The 23,189-nt window shown below is 39.0% G+C and overlaps 2 protein-coding genes across 5 annotated transcripts in view; both read left to right on the top strand.

Annotated features, from left to right (window-relative positions):
* LOC137277590 (methyltransferase-like protein 27) overlaps positions 1 to 5,339 on the top strand; it is an 11,342-nt gene extending 6,003 nt beyond the window's left edge. The window contains exon 6 of one of the 2 annotated variants that reach the window (XM_067809392.1): positions 45 to 5,339. In XM_067809392.1, coding sequence (XP_067665493.1) covers positions 45 to 214 — 170 coding nt within the window. In that variant the 3' untranslated portion in view covers positions 215 to 5,339. The remainder of the gene's footprint in view (positions 1 to 44) is intronic. The other variant, XM_067809394.1, reaches the window with a different exon arrangement.
* On the top strand, positions 2,284 to 23,189 carry LOC137277589 (methyltransferase-like protein 27). Of its 3 annotated transcripts, none has more exons than XM_067809389.1 (7): positions 2,284 to 2,580; positions 17,707 to 17,806; positions 18,647 to 18,780; positions 19,606 to 19,734; positions 21,432 to 21,567; positions 21,762 to 21,860; positions 22,453 to 23,189. In XM_067809389.1, the coding sequence occupies exons 3-7, from the start codon at positions 18,655 to 18,657 to the stop codon at positions 22,626 to 22,628; spliced, it is 666 nt and encodes a 221-aa protein (XP_067665490.1). In that variant the 5' UTR covers positions 2,284 to 2,580; positions 17,707 to 17,806; positions 18,647 to 18,654; the 3' UTR covers positions 22,629 to 23,189. The 3 variants fall into 3 exon arrangements, with proteins under 3 accessions (XP_067665490.1, XP_067665491.1, XP_067665492.1); XM_067809390.1 differs by lacking the exon at positions 2,284 to 2,580 and adding an exon at positions 6,396 to 6,503; XM_067809391.1 differs by lacking the exon at positions 2,284 to 2,580 and adding an exon at positions 6,915 to 7,044.

Here is a 23,189-nt window from a genome sequence, read left to right as displayed (position 1 = left end):
ATTTTGATCAACCCTTGTCAGTATTTCTCTTTGTTGTCCTCTAGGAGGCCACATCTTGATGAATCATTTCGACTACATCTTCCAAAGGGATGACCTTCGCGCGAACCTCGCCAGCTTGGAGGACCGAGGGCAGTGGAAACTAGAGGACAAGCAAATTAAGCCCGATATCGCCCACGGGTTTACTGGTCATCTCCACATTTATAAAGTTTTGTAGTCCAGCATCAAGAGGAGTGACTTGCATTGTTGAATAGTGTGTACTTCAGGCAGGGTAATGACCAGTGTTAACGAGAGTGTAGAAATCAGTTTCACCTGGGACACTATATATATACGTATAAACTGCACGATACTGGTGATCTTATATCTTTTAAACATAACTAAGGTAGCAACACAACATTAAACGTGAACTGCACTGATGAAATATAGTCAAAGAAGACCTCTTCTTTTTGATTTTCAAAATATAATAATCTTATCTTTGGAATTCAGACTTGTGTTTTGGAGCTTTCACATTAAGAATATTTCAAACATTTCACTGGTTCTGCAGCTGCAAATTCGTTAAAACCAACGTTTTTATCGAAACATTTTGTTTTACGTCAAAGTCCCCATTCACAGATTACTTTTTAACAAACTGTTGTAGTGACGTAGGATGGCAGTAGTATCATGATGGTGGGTTTTGTTTATTTCGCATTGATTATCTTTTAGTTATTATGGGTCACAAAAGTTTAAAACGCTGAGTATGGACTTGAACTCACACCTTGAACCTGTGTATTTTCACCTGTTAAGAGTAAGTTAGAATTACCTCCCCATCATTTTGCTTCCTGTGACTGTTGTCAACTATTAGAGGAATTCCGTAATTTTTAGAATGGTTGTGAGGCATAGCGTTTGTAAGAAAAAAACTAAGACGTATGAAGGAACTACTGCTCTCATCTGTCTGCTCACATGGACATTTCAAGGCCGACTTCTCAACTGACCTCGTAGTCCAGTTAAGAGGAAAAATCACTGGACCTTAAAAGAATTAGTATAGAAATGTGTTTTTAGTGTGTGTATGTATCATTTAAATAGTTATGAAAGTCCTCTCTTGGATGTTGATGGTTAGTGGCAAACTTTCCGCAAACAGCTGGTGTCACGACTGATTTTCATTTGTCAGTTCAAATCATGAATTATTACAACTTTACACCCGATGACTAATGTTGTTTTAATGATGCTTCAAATTAGTTGGGTAATTTTGAATAGAAATAAATCATACTTGATAACAAAGTGCGCCACTTGCACAGCTGTTACTAGCTTACTGAAATGTCTTAGGCAGTTTAACCAGGACAACCTATGATGTATACCAAGACAGAACCCACTCTCCCTTTCAATCATCAGGCATGGCAACAACAAGTACCATCTTTTAAAGTTTATTGGTATGACTCTACCGGGGATAGAACCAACACGATCTCGTGGGCAAATGCTTTATCACTAGTTACCAAAAGCACCTATCTGCATTCCTCTTGTTCTCGTGTGTTTGTGTGTTCGTGCGAGCGTGCGAGCGTGCGTGCGTACACGTGTGGAAGGAACAAAAGCGTCAACACTGGGCGGAACTAAATGTTACAAAATCTAACGAGTCGAGGTTGCTATTGTTATTCATGTTTTGCCACACCTACTGAGTCTTTTGGTTTGATATTACTGACGCTGTCCCATCTTTTACATTGCCTGTAACTCTTTACTACCGTATTTTATATTGACCAAGAAAGTTGACGAGTTGATATTTGACAGCAGGGAATGGTCACAGGATATATAAAAGTGGTAGGATGGTACTGTCCTTGATGTTTTGGTGCAGATGTATAATGTAACACAATCATAACTACACATAATGCCTGATTAAATGATATTCTGCTCACTCACATGGTGGTGTTCTTTAGAAATTTGGTTGTATTGGCAGGAACCATCATCTGAGAAGCAGGAACGAGCTTTAAGAATGAAGAAAGGGCTGAAGGGAAAACGATGTTTTCACTTGAATACACAATGCCATTTAGTGAGTGGCGAAATGCAACAGTGGTTATATTTCGCAGAGCTCCAGATAAGGCGTGTATTTGCGTATTTTACTATAAAAAATAACATGTGCTCAATTAAATCTCAAGGAAATCTGGGAGTACAGAAAAAGCATAAGAATCACTTAAAACCAAGGTTTATAATACTTTGCATAGTAAAGCGTCGTCACGCCCAAACCCTACAACAGCGTTAGCAAATGTCAAGCGATGCCTATATATACATATGTTATTATAGCCTTAACCACTGTGCGGAGTTTACCGTAGCAGTCACACAAGTCACGTGACCGACTAGCGGGTGGCCGGGCCCAGTGTTTACCTGTTGACGACACAAGCTTCGAGTCCAAATTTATTACCTGGAGTGTTTGTGGACTAGAAATTTAATTGATGACGATTTCATTAGATATTGTTCGCGTGTCAACGTAATTGGATTTACTGAAAACTGGAACAATGTATACGTTGATTAGATAAAATCAACCTGTCCACACTACATGACGTATTCATTAATCAAACAGTAGAGGAGGCATTGCTATATGTGTTCATCCATCTACAAGTAAGTATGTAACTCATGTTTGGAATGGGCTATTTTTTATTGTATTTTCATACTTTTTGATAAAAAGCTTTGTGGAACATCACACAACATTTTATTTGGTTGTGGTTACATTCATCCAGTAAATTCATCATTAAAGAGTGACCCAAGAGTGCTGAAAGGATTAGACTATATGGAACGCTGCTTATTGTCGTGTTTATCCGACATTGATGTTTCGGACACACGGTATATCATCATGGGTGATTTGTATGCGAGGTCTGGGAACTGGAGAGACTATATCCTGATTGATGAAAAATACATCCCGATTCTCGAAGATATGGAATACATCTCTGACAGTTTTCAAACACCTAGGATAAGCAAAGATAATGCTGTTAATTATTATGGTACAGGTTTAATAGACCTCTGTTGTTCATTCAATGTCCATGTGACGAATGGCCGATGTGAATGTGATCCTAACGGTGATATGACATGTTATACTACTACTGGCACCAGCCTTGTTGATTATTGCCTGTATTCCTCGGATTCGTTTGATATAGCTCATGACTTTCAGATTGATACCCGATGTGAATCGGATCATCTACCGATAGTACTGATCTTTCGAACGAAAACTCTTCGTAATAAAGTTGACGTGAAAGACAATGAAGAAACTCCTGTTCTTAAACTTAAACGGAAGGATGAAAAGATAAACGATTATGCAGACAGACTCATATGTAAACTGTCATCCTATGGTATTTGTGACTTTACAAGTGATGTTCTAAAGAGCGTAGACAACGCTGTCACTAAGCTAACTTCCCCTATATCTCGTAGTGCAGAACAGTGTGGTATGAGAGTCCGTGGAGGGTTGCCCTATCAGCCTTGTAGAGCAGCTGGTATGACCAGGAGTGTAGATATTTGAAACACCTTAAATACTCTAACTTGGATATGTTTAGGGAAACTGGCATTTCTTTATATTGGACTGAATTTCGTATATTAGGAAACTCATATCGTCATCTATGTATTTTGAAGAATGAGCGACGAGAGGAGGAATAGGTTAACATATTGCCTAACAGCTGCTGTAATGCCAGAACATTTTGGAGTCATATTAAACAGCTCATAAAACTAAAAGCCAGTATGTCAAATTCTATATCAGCGACTGAATGGGTGTCATATTTTGGAACTGTTTGCAATACCATAAATACTCACTTCGATCAACATCGTTTTAATAACGCTGATCAGTTTGTGAAAGAACATGATGATACAACTGTTAGTGCTTGTAATAATGATGACATTAATCATATATTAAACAGTGAAATATCGACCGATGAAATTCTTCGGGCTATTGACAATCTGACTGCAGGGAAACGCCTGGACATGATACGGTTACACCTGAGATGATTAAATGTTGTAAATCTGAACTGTTGCCTTATTTGTATGTGTTATTTAATACTATACTTACTAGTGTTAAATTTTGTGTGAAATGGGCCAAGGGATTCGTGGTATCATTGCACAAAAGAGGAAAAGCCTAAGAAGTCAATAATTATAGAAGCATAACACTTACCGATATTATGAGTAAAGTATTTACATTTATTTTGAATAAGAGACTAACTCTGTTCTGTTCTCTGTATGAACAGCTGCCTGAATCACAAGCAGGGTTTACAGCTGGTTACAGCACTTTAGAAAACATTTTTGTTTTACAATGCTTAGTACAGAAAATGGATGTTTGGAAGTGATCAGGTTAAAATAGCAACGTATTATAATTATTTGGGAACTGTATTTTCTAACAGACTATGCTGGTCTAAAGCAATCAATGTGTTTGTTCAGAAATCAATATTGCTTTTTTTTCAAACACCTACAGTACAAATTAAAAATATCTCTCCTACTGTTTTGTTTAAGATCTTTGACACACAGAAAAACGATTTTGCTTTATTCCAGTGAAATATGTTTTTCTTTTCCAAAATTCAATGTGATGAACGTTTCCACATTAAATGTTGTAAACATGTTTTAGGTGTTGGGTATTTTGTCCCAAATGATGCTGCTTTGGGTGAATGTGGTAGACATGGTCTGTTTAATGACTACCATTGACTACCATATGTATTGGTTAAAATTGTGAGATATCCAAAACAGTGTTATTTATTATGTAAATCATTAGATGGATGTAATCGTATCACTTGGGCATCAAAGATAAAACACCTACTACTTAGTTATGGCTTTGGTTCAGTGTGAATCAATCACACACGAAGTGGGCGATACAAACATGTTTCTCGCTACTTTTGTACAGAGACTTAAAGGTTGTAATCAACAAATTGGTACTCCAGAAGTTGTTATTCAAGTAAAGTATGTAATTATAAGGAATATAAATCACTATTGTTAATTGAGTATTATTTGAGTGCTACCCTAAAAGAAAATACAGAAGGATTCTATGTCTATTGCGTATATGTGAACGCCTTTTAATGATCAATATTGGTAGACACCCTCCGCGGTAATAGATTATGTACATCTTGTGCGCTAGGTTGTATAGGAGATGAATACCACTTCGTTCTAAAATGTCATTGTATGACCATCTCGGATCAAAATACATACCAAGATATTATTGTAATCCACCCACGATGTTCAAGTTTAAAACTCTTTGAACATGTGATATGAAAAACATTATGTTGAACATTGCCATATTTATCAAGGAAGCTGTCGGGAACTCCCATCTGTCATTATGATGACATTTTTGTATTATGTTGTACATGGACCGTTGGCCTTTATACCGAATAAATAAATTGAATCGAACACTACTTCCATGTTGAGTATTTCAAAATGAGAGAATTTATTGAGAAGCATTTATATTTATATATTTAGAAGTGTTAACGACCCAATAAGGATAAGACAATAAGTTAAAAGTACTCTGTTCTTTAAACTAGTGATAGTACACACAATGGTAGTTACTCCTGAAAAAATGCAATAATTACTCATGCATAAACAGACATGGGAGTAAATACCCAATAGCTTGAAAAGGTATCTGGAGATATGGGATTACGCCTTCATTTCAGGTAGTTTTAGTAGTGAGTAGAGAAGACCAGTGTTTTAACCTTGTTAAAGCGTTTGTATGTCATGGCGGAGACCAGGGCTCGAATTCCCACGTGCGTACAGCGTGTGAAGTACACTGTCGTCATATCACTCACTCACTCACTCCCTCACTCACTCACTCACTCACACAAGAAGTAAGCAAATCGTACAAAGTACAAAGTTTGATACATCACATCAGGATTTTACATGACGCATGATTCCTGCGTATTTGACGCAACATTTTTGCAAAAGACTCTCAAACTAGTTACAGTCAATATATTACGAGTCAAGCTTGACTCAAGTTTTATTGGTAATCCTCAGAATTCAGGTCAATAAAGTCAATTTGAGAAGCAAACAGTGATAGTTTTGGACGATAGTTTGACTTTTATAGACCTGTCGAAGTGTTCCGGAGACAGTACTCCCGATCATATTAACGACAATAAAACACAAAACAATAACATCTTTGCAAAACACTCTTGCTTTTGAGTGTAACAAAAAAAATATTAATCTAAAATGTTCATGACTCAAGAATGCTGAAAGTGAATCTCCAAAATAAATATCATGAGTCACCATGGATCCCATTTTTCAAAGTCACATTTCCAAATCACGTTTCCTTATAAATAATATCAATATTTGTTATATAATCACTGTATTCATACTCTATTTCCACCACCATAAATTAGAAATATAGTGTATTAGCCTGTCTGCATATTTCTGTTTTATAGCCACAAAAGCATTACATGAATTATTCATGAAATTACCCAGGCATAATTCAAGACATCTGGTCATGATTATCAGGTTCAGGTATAACTGTTGTATGTAAAACGATGTTGTTGATGTAAAACATCCACGCCAAGGACAGTTTTCTAAAACGGATGAGCCTAGCGTAAAGGGTAAGCCAGAACTCAGTGTAATATAGCGGGAATATTGTTAGACACAGCGTGAAACGAATCATGTAATGACATGTTGTATTGTATTCCCAGGATTTCTTGAGACAGCTGTTTTGGCAAATATCTAAAACATGGATATAAACTATAGACGTTTTATTTTAAAAATCAATATGTTGAGATATGATTCTTTTACAGTCTAAGTGTCTTTGTGAGACCTCTTTGCCCTGCAGTACACGACTGAATGTGCCCAGGTACACTGCTGAAAATTTTGTTTGAAATCATGCATCCCTATATTCGACTACCACTTTCTTTATTTCCTGGATAGAACATCGAATAACAGAAAAAAACATATTTAGAGTTATCTCCTTTCCATCGATTTGCATTCGTAAAACATCGGTAGTTTCCGTGCACCATGCGTGATGCAATGCTATTCGAGATAACTACCACGAAGTTGTTATTGACAATACACCTCGCTTGTACTCTGGGTGAATTGAAAATAACAGAAGAGTGTTCAGCCAGTCAGACAGCGACATTTATGTGTGAGGTAAGATAAATCCTGATACACGTTCCTAAACGAGACAGCCATATTCCCACCGGAATTACTTCACTATGCCTCACCGCAATATTCTGGAAAAAAATGTTAATTCGTTTTATACCCATTATACGCTACTGATAACTGTATACCCATGGATGAAGAACACAGTTTACCAAAAGCGAAATATTAGGGGTGGGGTGGGGTGGGGAGAAGCCCGGTGGTTAAAGCGGTCGTCACGTCTTAGACCCGGGTTTGATTCCCCACGTGCGCAGATTGTGTGAAGTTCATCCTGGTGTCCCCCGCCATGTTATTGTTGAAATATTGCTAAAACCACACTCACTGACTCAATCATATCAACACCGGCTCTGGGCGATCATAAGGCTGAACAAGGAACGATATTATCAGATAGTGCGTATACCAGTAGTAGAAAGGCAACGTATAATCCTGGTTTTCGGTCGGGTAATGAAATGTGGTGCAAAAAAAGAGTAGTTCGACTTTTAGAGTTGCCTATGTCATTTAAGAAGCATTTTGTCTCTATTCCTTGCGAAGACAGGGGCCTGTGTACATGTGACATCAACATTTGTAGGACATGGGATGTGTATCAAGATGAGGAGACCCAAGACTGTGTACCCCAAATTGAATATTTGATATGATCTGATCACTAATGGATCATTCCCGAACGATGATTCATTGTCAGTTCACAATGTGGATATGGCTGAACACTCAGTGAGAAACGCTGAAGTAAATATTAACAATCGTGTTGTGGAGAGTAATCAACAAAGCATTGCGGGCAATGTAGTAAAATCAACAAGGCATTGCAGGCAATATAGGAGAATCAACAAAGCATTTAATGCAATATAGGAAAATCAACAAAGCATTGCGGGCAAGATAGTAGATATCAATAATAGGTATTTGAAAGTCACTGACAATTGTGATATACATGTAGAATCTATTTGTTTGCACTGTGATATGAAGGTTGTGGAAATGAATACCATGTTTTCTTTGTTTGTAACAGATATTCTCTTCTTCGTAAAGAATACTCCTTGTTCATCAAAAACTATTGTGACATTAACATTACAACAAATATAAAACACACCTGATGTAAATGTACTGCGTCTAACATCTATATATTCGCTGAAATATATAGCTAAAGGTAGATTTCACGTATTATGGTCAAGTGACAACTAGTGTGTACCTAATAATGCAACTGTACCTTATGGGTTATGTGGCCTAAAATACGAAATAAACTAATTAATTCATATGAATAACCGCAACCGTAAACATAAAATATCCGGATGGTCTGCTGGCGGATGGAGACTTAAAGTTGGTGAGATGTAACATTCACGTGCATCCAACGGTGAAGAGGGTGAAGCTGGAGACAGGTTGGTGAGATATGTGGCAGAGTGTGGCATATTCCCTGTGGAGTTCAGCTTGAAGAAATAATTCCTCGTTATGACGGCGTTTACCCCATTTGAACAAATGCACAAAGGAAACGTGGAATAGTCTTAAAATTTAAACTGAACGCACTCGACAATGTTACGGTTGATTGAGCCAATTACCCCCAGTTGAGCACAGGGATGCAGCAAAGATAGGATACTGAAGAGGATCTACGCCATGTTTCATTAGTAATTCAACCTGTAGTTCCATTATAATGTGTGCAGTAATAACACCATCTGTCACCTAGAAATTGTAACGAAACTGTACATATAATTTATGGAACAATCATTTATGTTAATCAAACATCGTCAGCATTTTCATTTTTGACAATGCGATCGCGCAAATGATAGAATTCTTCTACTAAAGCAACTTTAATAGGGAAGGTATTGCTTTTTATAAGCACTTCATTCAGTACCGCCAAGAGCTCACCTTTATTATTTACGTATATTTAATTTGTACCTGTTGATGATGTCTGACAGACGATTAAATATTCATGTGAGCAATACTATCATATAAATTAGTTTCAAAAGAACCACGATATGTCCATTTGAAACAAGACCTGTTATCCCACATACGTGCTTCCAGCCACTATACGCTTTATGCACAACGTTCCAAAGAACGAAACAACAGCAACAAAAGTGAGTTTACGATCTGATGAAATGTTTATTGCATCTAACCTGAAGAGTCTACCTTACACACGTTTAGACGCTTAAGCTGATATTGGATGTTATCAGTACCTGGTATAATCACCATTATTGTTTATGACATGAGCACACTGTCTCCTCATGGGCATGAACAAATGTCGGATGTAGGCAAGGTGAATGTTATCTCCAACTGCCTCCGGTTTTGTCGAATCGATCTTTGACAAAGGCATCGGCCCAACTCGTCCCAAGAAATGTTCTACTGAAGGTCTAAGAGGTGGCCAAACAATTGTCTGGATGTGGTGATTGGCTTAGATTTGTCCTGTGATATTTACAGCATGGGCGCGGGCATTATCGTGTTGGAACTGCAACTGTGGTCTGGGTCTACAGAACGGGACTACAATGGGCCTTAATACTTCGTCAAAGTGGCGTACAGTTACACCTTTTCCACGACTTTGACCGTTGGTTTGGAAGATTACAGGTGGTACGCGCCTTCCCCAGCTTTTAACGCCCTATATCATTAGGGATAGATCACCCAAACGGTCACGTTCCTGAACACACGGGACTTGGAAACGTTCACTTCGTCGACGCCATAGTCTCACTCTTCCATCTGCAACGTGGACACAAAAACATCTCTCTGAGAATGCAGAAGTTCTGTCACTGTGCATATCTCTAATGCTTATGTTGGCGATCGCGAGACCCTGCAAAGCGCACACAATGGAGCCATGGTGTCCAAACCTGTCCAACAATGGGTCTCCTACAGTGTAGCCGGTGTCCTCTCAAACGTCGACGTGTTTCCTGACATTGGTCTGTTATGAATCCCAACTGTCTGACGGGCTGTAACAGTAGCTAACAGGAAACTAATACAAAGATGTGACGTTACGATATAACAGTCATGCCTGCGTGACGTCACTCGTGGCCTTCCATCGTTAGGTCGATCTCTCACAGAATTTCTTTGCTTTTGGTGTTCAACCAGTCGGTAAATTGTCGACCGATGCACACCCATATGTTGTGCAACACTGACAACACTGGAACCACCATCACTCATCCCAAGAGCACACGGAAGTGTTTCATTGCTGAGACGTGGCATATTGTTCTCTGAATTATTCAGAACAAGAACGCAACAGAAAGCACCGTCGCATCTTTTAAAGGGTTCTACTATCATATACGTAGTTTCAAAAGAAACACATGTCCAGAACATGTCAAGAACGCAACAGAAAGCGCCGTCGCATCTTTTAAAGGGTTCTACTATTATATACGTAGTTTCAAAAGAAACACATGTCCAGAACATGTCAAGAACGCAACAGAAAGCGCCGTCGCATCTTTTAAAGGGTTCTACTATTATATACGTAGTTTCAAAAGAAACACATGTCCAGAACATGTCAAGAACGCAACAGAAAGCACCGTCGCATCTTCTAAAGGGTTCTACTATCATATACTTAGTTTCAAAAGAAACACATGTCCAGAACATGTCAAGAACGCAACAGAAAGCGCCGTCGCATCTTTTAAAGGGTTCTACTATTATATACGTAGTTTCAAAAGAAACACATGTCCAGAACATGTCAAGAACGCAACAGAAAGCGCCGTCGCATCTTTTAAAGGGTTCTACTATTATATACGTAGTTTCAAAAGAAACACATGTCCAGAACATGTCAAGAACGCAACAGAAAGCGCCGTCGCATCTTCTAAAGGGTTCTACTATCATATACGTAGTTTCAAAAGAAACACGACATGTCCAAAACATGTCAAGAACACAACAGAAAGCACCGTCGCATCTTCTAAAGGATTCTTTCTGTCGATGTTCTTGAAGTGCCGTATCATTACATTTACGTGCACAACGAGTCAGGGCATGCATATATGGCATGCGTTTCAGTTGCTTTTTCCATGAAAAAATAGTACTTAATTTTCAATAACTAGATTCAGTTGTTTTGACTAATCCGACGTTAAAAGTCTTGTTTCAGAAGTTTAATTTCGACAATGTGTTTCAAAGGGCATGAACATCCGTTACGATTGTAAACAATTATGGACATTTCAAAAACAAACATGAATGTTGCGTTTCGTTTGAAACAAAGTATATTACATGAAACAAGTGGAAAATAACAGACTAATCGTTAGAAATACACCCAAAGCGAAATGTCAAAATGCCAATGACGGAATATTCTCATTCATATCGGGTCAAAACTTGGTGGTCATTGTTCAAAGAATAGTTCATTGTTCCCTAGTTTCTTTGGAGGTAAAAATTCGAAAGTCTTTTACTCAAGAGCTCGCCAACACCCCCGTTGTGGACCCGGGGGGATATTTGGTCCACCAACCCGTTTGCCGGCCCTATGTCGTGGGGGAAGGGAGCTGGTGGTTGAGGGCAATAGGAGCCTGCAACCGTGTTCCTGTTGCTCAATACACCACTTTGGCCTTGAATTCACCGAGACGGGTGGTTGAATGGGTCCGGTTCAACCAATCGGCTGGTCATGCCAAGCCCTGTGCATGAATTGTATCTATTTCATCGCACAAATTTGATTTGGACTTGTTTTAATTTCCGTCTTGACGCTATTGTTTTTACTAAAAAACCTTTCTGATTTTGCAATATGCTGTTCTGAACTTTGCCTAGAGACTTATACCCAGAAGGCGGTGGCTCAGGGGCCAATCTGGTGGACTAATTATTTATAATTCTTCTCCTAGAGTATATAATCTGAGTATCCTTGGTGCTCCAAGTTGAGATCCACATGTTTTTAGCATTGTCCTTGTGATACTCCGTGGTGGGTGGGGAGCTTGGATGATGAAATAAAAAACAAATAACCATGGCTTATGAAACTCCTCTGAAGAAAACCAAACGTCAGCTTGAAGTAGATCTGTTGACAATGACCTCAGACTGCCCAAACCAATCGTTTAGTGGCCACGTTTTCTAGTTATTGAGACTGAAGATAACACTCCATTGAAATTAAACCCTTTTGCTGTATCTAAGGGAATCCAATGCATTTTGGAGATGTAAAGAATATCAGAAGATTACGTTCTGGTTCATTGGTGGTTGAGTGTGCCAAAAAGCAAGCAGCAATGAAGCAATCTGTAGAACACTAAAACATTTGTTGGCATTCCGGTCACTATCACAGCCCACAAAACACTCAACTCGAGTAAAGGAATTGTAAGAGAACATGATCGATTACTCGCTGACATGTCAGAATTAGATATCGTCTCTGAGATGAGAGATCAGGGTGTACTCTATGTGAAACGTTTTGAACTCGTAAAAACAATGGAACCTTTAAAACCAACACATATCTGTTTTCTTTTTCTTTACCTTCTGCTCCAAAATCACTTAAGGCAGGCTATTGCAATCTAAATGTTGACGCTTACATTCCAAATCCTCTCAGGTGCTGCAAATGCCAAAAATTTGGCCATGGAGTAAACTCGTGCACCTTGTCTGTTGTGTGTGCTTATTACAGTGAAAAGACCCACACTACAGAAGATTGTAACAGTAATGTTGAAATATGTGTCAACTGTACAGGGAATCACCCATCTAACTCTAAGGACTATCTTGTTTGGAAACAGCAAATGGCAATTAATAAGATAAAGTTCACACAAAACATCAGCTTTGCTGATGCAAAAAGACACGTTCTAAGCTCGGGACAAGCAGGGAACTATGCTTCTGTAGCAAGGTGTGGAGTCATCTCAAAGATTACATCCTTCGCTTGTCAGCTTGCTGACGGGGTTAACCTCTTTGGTCATGTGGACAAGACGTCCGACTTCGGATCAGAAGGTCCGTTCGAATCCCAGCATGGGACTCGGAAATTTTGTGACCGCTACGCTTCCATTGCCCGAAACAACTTCTAGCATAGTTACTGTATCTACCAGCTGTCAGCTAAATCTGACTTGAGTAAAAACGGATTCTCCTAACCTTCTCTCACCCACTACATCTACTCAAACAGGAGAATCACTTCCCGGTCCCTCTCAAACACAATCGGAAATGTCCCCTGATTTTGAATCATCTTTGCAATCGTCAACAAAGTCTCAACAAAGTCTCACTAAAACCAAAAGTAAACAGCTCATGACACTGCTACAGAAGCTGATAACATACATACTTATATAGTTTTGATGATTTTTGACTTCAGCGAAATTTCCGTCCTCATGGCGTGACGCTATAGTAGTACCAATACCCAAACCTGGACGTGATCATACGGATCCATCCAATTATCGTCCGATTACATTAACAAGGTGTGTTTGCAAGACCATGGAACGCACGATAAAAATAATCGACTTGTTCGGTACTTGGAAAACAATAACCTTACAACAGATATACAGTGTGGTTTCCGTAAAAACAGAAGTACTGTCGATCACCTAGTGCGTTTGGAATCATTTGTTGAAAACGCACTAATTAATAAACAGCATGTTGTGTCCATCTTTTTTTATCTAGAAAAGGGCATATGACACAACCTGGAAATATGACATTTTAAGAGACTTACATGACTTCGGCATGCGAGGTCGTTTGTCTGAATTTATAGCCAAATTTTGAAATGACAGACAATTTCAGTTTGCGTGGTTATAGCCTGTCTGACCATTACACTGTAATGTCCCACAAGGCAGTATCTTGTCCGTGACTTTATGTAGTACCAAGATTAACAGTTTATCGAAGGCTTTAACCGATTCAATTGATGGCTCAATATTCGTGGATGATTTTAATGTGTTTTATTAGCGTGGGAAAAATATGCATACTATTGAACGACAACTGCAGCTATGTTTGAACAAAATAGATAAATGTTGTCTTGAAAATGGCTTTAAATTTTCTAAATATAAAAACAGTTGCATACACTTCTGCCGTAAATATAAACCCCTTAAAGACCCAGAACTATTTCTAAGTGTCATCCCAATCAAAGTGGTCAAGGGGGCCAAGTTCTTGGGACTTATTTTCGATTCACACTTGACCTTTTCACCGCATATTAAATCCCTAAAAGCCAAATGCTTGAGGGCACTTGATTTATTAAAGGATGTTTCTAATTCAAAATGGGGAGGGGATCAGACCACCCTCCTTCACTTATATAGATCACTCATGCAATCTAAACTTGGTTATGGTTCCATCGTGTATGGTGGAGTCTATCAAAGCAACTTAAAAATACTTGGCCTCAGACTTTGTCTCAGACCTCAGACTTTACAATACATTACAAAATTAGCTTCTAATGAGTCTAATCCTGCATTTAATTGCGTCTTTAATCCTTTTAAAGATGATTTGTATAAGAAAAAGTCTCCCCTCGTTCAGCCTCTTGGGCTCAAAATTAAGCCATTTCTTGCTGCTTCCGGCACTGAGCTGGAAACCATACTTCTTTCTTCTCCTCCTTGGCTGTTGGTTAGGCCATAAGTTCACCTATCATTAACTACATCTAAAAATCAGAAACTAATGAATTACAATATAAACAAGAATATAATCAATTAAAACATAAATATAGTAATTATAAATTTTTATTTACAGATGGGTCCAAGGACGGTGGCGCGGTGACTTGTGCCACTGTCATTGGATCCAGAACAATATCTTCTAGATTACCAGACAGCAGGTGTATTTTCACAGCTGAAGCTAACGCCATATTAACAACTCTTAAATATGTTCAAAGACACCCTAAACATAAACAGTATATAATCTATTCCGACTCTCTTTCTTGCCTTCAGGCTATTAAACGTATGTCTTGTAAACACCCACTTTTAATTATTGAAATTATTGAATTGTATAATAATCTTGCTACTGGCCAATACATCGTATTCTGTTGGTTACCAAGCCCCGTTGGCATTTCTGGTAACGCAATGGCCGATCTTGTTGCCAAAGCAGCACTCAGCAAGTCTGTAACACCACTTCTTATTCCATACACTGATTATAAAGCTACCATTAGATCTTATATCCGTGATCTGATGCAGAAGAAGCGGGACACCCAAGTAGGTATCAATAAACTACATGAAATAAAACCCTACCAATTGGTTATACCTACTTGGGTTGTCAGTCCAGATTTGAAGAGGTTATCATGCGACGATATCGCATTGGCCATACAAGATACACACATGGATACCATGGATCCTCCGTTTTGTATCCCTTGTGATGAGAGAGTCACGGTCACGCATATCCTGCTTGACTCTGTTGAATTCTCCATCACAAGGGATAAATATTTCAATGTCAAAACTGTCAAGGATCTTTTTACCAGTGTTAGTTCTCATTTAATCATTGGGTGTTTTTTTAAAAGAAATTTATTATTTGGTTGAATTTTGAGTAATATGTTCTGTAAATAGATGTATCTTAATTATTGGTAGTTTAGATTAGTAACCTGAATTGTTAGTGGCTGTACCCTCAAAGGGGGTTGAAGTATTGTAAAATTATTGTCCTCCCACAACGTTCTAAGTCAATGTACATTTACCAGGATTTTTAAGTGTAGTATATTTGTTATTTTAATTTTGGCTAAAACTTTCCTACAAGCGCCAGCGGCTGAGGGGATGGTGTAAATCCAACTAGGTAGCAAAGGTACTGTAAGTCCCCATGGTCCCTAGTATGGTGATCTACCTTCTTCTGTTGGCGATCTATAGCCTGTTTTTATAAGTTATTGTATTATCAATATAGTGATATCAGTTTTTGCGTTCTCTGGATATTCCTGTTTCAAGACAGGATTTTCTAAAACTGGATAGGATTTCATTTCTACTTTCCACGCCATGTTATAATACGGTATATTATCACCACCTACTCTAAACCTTCGCACTGGCAACATTACATTACAAACCATATCGACATTGCAATTGAAACGTGTCTTGGTGTTAGTTTTTGCTGTCTTCGTGTATTTGTTTCATTCTTCTTTGATGTTTTACTTCTTTTTGCACAAAACTATCCACGGGTACCGCTAATCTAGTGACAATACTTTTTTTATTGTACCAGACTGGCAGATCTTTGTTTCTAACAGGTTTTAACATCGCGACAATATGCTGACCTGATGTCCAGATATAGTGTATGATAGGGAGATATGCCATTATACATAATGACATGAACAATAGAAGAGCATTAATACAGTAAGACTGAGAGCGCACTATAGTTTTCACTGAGATGAAAATAGACACAAAAGAAAGAGCATAATAGAAACAATGGGGAGAGCACAATAGACTCAAGATGAAATGAGCAATGGACGAGATGGAGAGGGCACAACCACAACAGAAACACAATTAGACGAGCAATGCATACAAATGAAAAAGCACAGTAAATACACCTTGCGAGCAACAGTAGACACAATGGGGAGCGCACAATAGCCACAATCTGTGATTTACACTGGCTGAGAAGAAGAGAGAACAATAGCCACACACTGAGACACACAGTAGTCGAGATAGTTAGGGCACAATAGCCACACACTGAGATACACAGTAGTCGAGATGGTTAGGGCACAACAGCCACACACTGAGATCTACAGTAGTCGAGACGGTTAGGGCATAATAGCCACACACTGAGATCTACAGTAGTCGAGATGGTTAGGGCATAATAGCCACACACTGAGATCTACAGTAGTCGAGATGGTAAGGGCACAATAGCCACACACTGAGATCTACAGTAGTCGAGATGGTAAGGGCACAATAGCCACACATTGAGATAAACCAAAGTGCAACAGAAAGTCAACAAAAGACACAACGACCGGGAAGCTTCAATCACGAACAACAGACAACCTGGAAATCCCAATAGCCGACACGAAAAGATGACCGCTAGACACAATTGGAAGCGAAACAGACACACAACAAATCGGACATAAAACGAAACAGGAAACGACCAACAGACAGAATAAACTGTTCTTAAAACGTTTCTGCAGGAAGATAAATATCTTCCAGAATTATTAATTTGCCAAGTCAGGAAATGGGGCTTGTACTTCCGCGGACATATACAAAGAAAGGATTTACGTTGACATCATGAGTAGTTTATACTATAACAGCGACCTACTACTTAGAAGGCCATATGGAAAGTTTACGGATACTGACCCGAAATACTCAATGGAAAATTTCTTCCTGTGTGGCCTGATTGTGACGAGCGTTGTTGTAGGCCTATCACGACCGACCTGATATCAGAAGAATATGACCTGTTCATTAGTATTCATGTGAAGTCGGCTTCATTGATTATGCAATCAGCTGGCAGTTCGTAGTTTGTGGTCGATGTTCAAAATGTGTGAAGGACTTCATTCGGGCTGCGAATACTTGACAAAATTCAAACACCAGTGATATTTTTCACTTGCTTATTGGTAACTCATAAAAGTTCACTCAGCAGTATTTTCAGCTGCAGGCCTTCGGTAATACCGTGATATTGCAATTGATATGTGCAAATTAACTTTGCTACTCATCCAGATTTGCTGAAACACTCATCATTATCGTTATCATGGTCATATTTGTAATCAGCATCGTCGGCATCAAGTCTAGCAAGGAAGTGTAGATATGTGACGATTTGAGAAACTCTCATGCACTGTGATTTACGCTAGGTTATATTGACAGTATTTCCTAATCGTTGCGCTTCACTGCACGACAATATGCACACGTGATCACGCTGTTGATATACTGGAATTTAGTTCACTATGGGCAGTGGTATAATTACGTCCGTACGTCCGTGTTGTAGCCACAAAGGGAGGTGACGTTCCACAGATACCGTAGCCCTGTGCGCAGGTCAGCTGGGACAACCTGACAGTTCGAATCAACAAACGCGCTCAGAGAAACAGGTAAGAAGGTAATGGGACGGTCTGACGGTCTAAATGTAGTATTTATTCATATTGGATCATACTGAAGTCCGCGCTTTCAGTGGAATAATTAATTAATTATTGGAAACATACGCTTTGAGTGGAATTCAAAAAGCCTTGCTGTCACTGAAATCTACATGCTTCAAGGTGTAATTTACGTGAAGGCAACGCAATATTTGTTCACGAGATACTTTTAAAGTACCTATGAGGTGTGATGATATGGGACCTAGTGTCGTGTTAAGTCGTGCACTTGTGCGCTCGCGCGCTTGCGTGTGTTGTGTGTATGTGTTTAATGTCGCGTCCAATTTCTCTCTCTCTCTCTCTTCTTCTTCTTCTTCTTCTTCTTCTTCTCCCCCTCGTTCTGTCTGTTTGTGTGTATGTGTCATGTCTCTTTTATGTGTGATTGCAATGCGTGTGCCGTGTCCTTCTGTCTGCGAGCTATACCTGGCCATGAAACAATATACATTTCCCTGAAGCACCTCTTTAATACTAAAACGGATTTTTAAAAAAAATAATAATAGCAAACCAGCATTTATAGAGTAATATGTTCACGTGACAAACGGAATATTGTAAACATTTTTTCCACAGGTACAGTTTGAAATGGTAAAAACAAATTCAACTCTCAACTAAAACACCAAGAAAGCATGACTGCTATGTTTCCCATTTCGATGATGTATCAGCTGTAAAAGGGCCGTCAGTGAATTATGAGGTGTGAATATAACTATGCATTCATTCCACTCTTGTATACCACTCTGTTTAAAGCGGCTTTGTGTGTAATTTACTCAGTAACACAAATGTTGCTTTATGATTTTGTTGTTACAGTTGCAAAGATGGCATCATACTCTGAAGAAGATATGAAAGAAGCTCAAAGAGAGTTTTCTTTATTGATAGAAAAGGGACTGGATAATGATACTGTTATCAAGAGATTCGACCTCATAAGTGACAAGTACGATATGGTAACTATGCCCCAGTCTAGATACCGTAAAGAACGTCATTTCCTGTTATATACTTATTTACAATAGTTAAGAACCAAGGGCTCCTTTCACAAAGCAACCTGTACTAAGGTTAGCTTTAACTTCCATTCTTTAACACTGCAGTAAGGTTACCTTAGACGTAGGTAACCGTATTCTTTAATACTGCAGTAAGGTTACCCTAGACCTAGGTAACCTTAGTGCAATGTAAAGACTGGGAGTTAAGGTTAACCTGAATGAAGGTTACTTTGAAAAAGGAGCCCCTCGGCAATTATTCTCGAAACGTTCGTAACAATAAGAATTCTTAAGTTTGACCATAACCAGTGTGTTATGGATGGGCTTCGTAGGGCTAAGAAAGTTTCGAGAATAGCTCTCCTGTAGTAATCAATAGTAAGATCTTATCTATTTATCTATTTGACTGAAAAAAGGTCTATAGATTCAAGTGTCATAAAGACATTTTCCCAAAGTTTTTGACATACTGATACTATGAGTTCGATGAAATACCGATGGTCCTCGTACCGTTTCAAAGTTTATATTCCCTCCATATGAAAGAATACGAGCAACAGCAAGTGATATGTTATTAGTGAGAATAACAGTAAAATGTGAAAGATGATAATGTAGAGCCTCGTTTCAGGCGACTAACGCGATTGGATTGTCAGGCATTCTCATTTATTGGCCACATGCCATCGAATCCCTGCACTGTATGGTCCAAACACGATTATTTACAGACCGTGACTATATACTGGAATATTGCTGAGTGCGGCATAAAACTAAACTCACTCACTCGCTCAAATGTTGTATATTACTCAGGTGTTGGGAGTGATGGAGTACAAATTACCGAAGTGGGTGGGAGATAATCTTGCATCCCTGTATCCTGGCAACAAGGAGAGGGTCAACATCCTGGACGTTGCTGCTGGAACTGGGCTGGTGTCTGTCGAGGTAGGTGTTGTCATCTTGTATTTCTTAAAGTTCTGGTGGTGGTGTGATGGCACTCTGATGATGTCTGTTTCTGGGTCATCTCTGCGTCACCACTGATGAGGGCTGTACAAACGCCTTAATAAACCTGTGGCTTCGATGTAGTTGTTGTGTTATACACATCCAAGTAACCCGTATCTTCACTGTTACGTATGAAGTATAGTCTGGTTCATAATTATTGAGAATTTTTCTTCTTACTTTGAGCTATCCTAACACCTCAACTGATTCACTGATACTTAAAACTAAGTAATGGTATAAGGGAGGTAACTCATCTTGGCCTACTGAGTATAGTACAATTAGAGTTACCTCCCCTGAATTTGTAGCAGACGTCATTTTCCTCAGCACTGTCAACAATGTCTGCTGAAGATAAAAGAAGGTTGATTTTTGAGTTGTGTAATCAAGGAATTGATGATGTAAATACATTGGCAGAGAGAACAGGAACTCCTCTTTCTACTGTGTATAGGATTAGGAAGAATTTTAAAGAGGGAAAGGATTTGGGGCACCAGAAAGGAGCAGGGAGACCCAGAAAATTGGACTTCTCAGATCGCGTCCGGCTGGGAATTTTAGCGTCTAAAAAGCAAAGGGCAAGCATCTCCAACATCAGGTATGAAATGATAGAAAGGGGATCAACAGTTGTATCAAAATCTACAGTTAGAAGAAATTTGATTGATCTTGGATGGGAGAAAAAGACTGGAATTCCTTCTCCTCTCATGAAACAAGAACATAAAGACAGGCGTGTTGAGTGGTGTTTGGCACATGAAAACTTTGACTGGGAAAATGTGATTTTTACTGATGAAAGCTCAATATGGGTATATCCCAATAATGTGAAAATATGGACAAAGTCTGCATCAGCACCGTTGTATCAACGACCTAAATACAGCCCAAAGTTTCATGTATGGGGAGGGATATCCTTATTAGGAACGACCCCGCTGTGTGTGTTTGAGGGAAATCTGACAAGTCAACGCTACACTAACATATTAGATAATTTTCTCCTTCCAAGTGCACATGTGTTTTATGGAAATGACTGGATTTTGCAGCAAGATAATGATCCTAAACACATCGCAAAACATGCCAAGCAGTGGTTTCAGGAGAAAAATGTGACTGCATTACCATTTCCTGCATATAGTCCTGACTTAAATCCCATTGAGAACATTTGGGGGATGATGAAGGAATGTGTGAATCAAAAGGGGTTGACAAAAATTGAAGACATGAAGAGAGAAGTGGTCCGATACTGGGACAGCATAACTCACGAGACACTAACCTCTCTGATAGGAAGTATGCCTACCCGTCTTAGACTGTGCCGTGAAGCTCAAGGAGACTTGATAAAATATTAAATTGTTACCTACACAACATGAAAAGGTCAGTTCACTTTCACAATACATTCAATTTTATCTGATTTGTTCTCGTTTAATAATATGAAATGCTTTAGCTATTCTCAATAATTTTGAACCATACTGTATATTTAACAACCTGTATCTTCTCTGTTATGAAGTATATTTAACAACCTGTATCTTCTCAGTTAGGCATTAGGTATATTTGACAACCAGTATCTTCTCTGTTAAGTATTAAGTACATTTAACAAGCTGCATCTTCTCTGTTATGAAGTATATTTAACAACCTGTATCTTCTTTTTACGTACCTGTTATAAATAATTATTGTAGATGAGAAAACATGGATTTACGCACATTGATGGTCTGGATCCGTCTGAGGGGATGCTGGCACAGGCCAAGAAAAACAACCTGTATGACAGATACATCTGTGACATTCTTGCTGACAATACCCTGGACATCGCTGACAGTAAGTCCGCATGTTTGAGGAAAACCACTTGTGTGTGAGCAATCCTTTTGTACAAACCTCTAACGTTTCGGCCAAAAATAATATTTTATTCTTTTACTTCTTGCCTTGATTACATCATGATTCATGACCCGTTTCTAATTAATGTCGTTAGTTAATTAGATATATAATACCGAATTAATTTGTGTTCATTTCAGACACTTACACGGTAGTGACTGTCGTTGGCTTCAGTTCCGAATTCTTCAAGATTCTTCCTGTTAAGGCTTTGGAGGAGTTGGTGCGTGTTACGAAATCAGGTGAGCGAGTAAATGACTGACTGGCCGAAATCCAGCAAATCTTTCAATTAGATCTGAAATCATATCGACTATATATGTCATAAATCCCATCGGGGTAAGACATGACAAGTGTGGTTCTCTTCTCGCATACCCGTGAAAATCAGGGTTAGAAATGGTCTTCAGCAAGCCATCCCCGTCTTCAAGGAGCCTAACAGGCTCAAATGGTCGGGATCGCAGTCTTGGCTCACACATATCGTATCCTCGCTGCGTAGATTGGTGCCCATGCTGGTGATCACCAGATTTTCTGATCCAGTCACGATTATGTACAGACAGCCGACATGTATTGCTGAGTATGGCGTTGAACAACAAGTATTTTAACTTGTGTATACATATGGGAGTTAAGGTCATTGTGAATCTGACTCCTGGAGACTGTCTGTCCCTGTGAACCCCGGTCGTAGGTGTGTGTATGTGAGTGTGAGAGAGGTGGGGGAGAAGGGGGGGGGGGGGTTGATCAGCGTGGCGAAAATCTACAACTTCTTCTTACACTGAGTACCGCGCGGATGTCGTTCTTTAACTGATGTTAATTAGTTCTTCCTGTTTTATGTATCTTCAGGAGGTCGCATTTTGATGTCTCACTTTGAGTACATCTTCGAGAGCGAGGTCCTACGTGACAATCTCTCCAATCTCCAGGACCGTGGCCTGTGGAAACTTGAGGACAAAAAAATTATGGCGGAGACTGTAAAGGGGATTAATGGTCATCTGTATATCTATAAAGTCATGACGAAATGAAATGGGTTGATGATTGTGAAGTAATCCATTCGTTAGATAATACTATCAGAAAACTTATCCTAATCTCCCCTAACACAAGAAACATATACTCTGGAGATAAAGACCACTATATACAATTCGGTACCGCTACTCTGATTTTATGTTCAGACTGCGAGGTTCCATGTCTGTATCCTTCTTTTGGGCTTTTGGGTAGCGCTTTTCTTTCACAGTAGGATCGTGCATCTGTTCGACTGGCCCGGATCAGGATTTTCCAATGAATATGTAGACTACAAAAGATATGTCAATGGATATGTAGACTACAATGGATCTACTCGGATAGATAAAGGATCTGTGTCCTACTGGGGATCTGAGGCCGACGACGAATCTGTGTCTTGCTGGGGATCTGAGGCCGGGGACATATCTGTGTCCTGCTGGAGATCTGACACCGGCGATAGATTTGTGGCCTGCTGCGGAGATACGTTCAAAGGACTATACATAAGCTTGACAATGGCAAAAATATATTCATTGTATATTCTTGAATAAACGAAATGTAACTGTGGCTCATAACAGTAAGAAACTCTA

The sequence above is a fragment of the Haliotis asinina genome, chromosome 3 (genome assembly GCF_037392515.1).
Source record: "Haliotis asinina isolate JCU_RB_2024 chromosome 3, JCU_Hal_asi_v2, whole genome shotgun sequence".
NCBI lineage: Eukaryota > Metazoa > Mollusca > Gastropoda > Lepetellida > Haliotidae > Haliotis > Haliotis asinina.
The sequence above is the reverse complement of the archived record's forward strand: the minus strand, read 5'-3'. Positions and strand labels throughout refer to the sequence as shown.

Bases quoted from the DNA above. Each gene is read 5' to 3' on its own strand.
- LOC137277589 (XM_067809389.1), top strand. From the start codon at position 18,655: ATGGCATCATACTCTGAAGAAGATATGAAAGAAGCTCAAAGAGAGTTT. The intron at 18,781-19,605 runs GTAACTATGCCC...TATATTACTCAG, and splicing joins TAAGTGACAAGTACGATATG to GTGTTGGGAGTGATGGAGTA. The intron at 21,861-22,452 runs GTGAGCGAGTAA...ATGTATCTTCAG, and splicing joins GGTGCGTGTTACGAAATCAG to GAGGTCGCATTTTGATGTCT.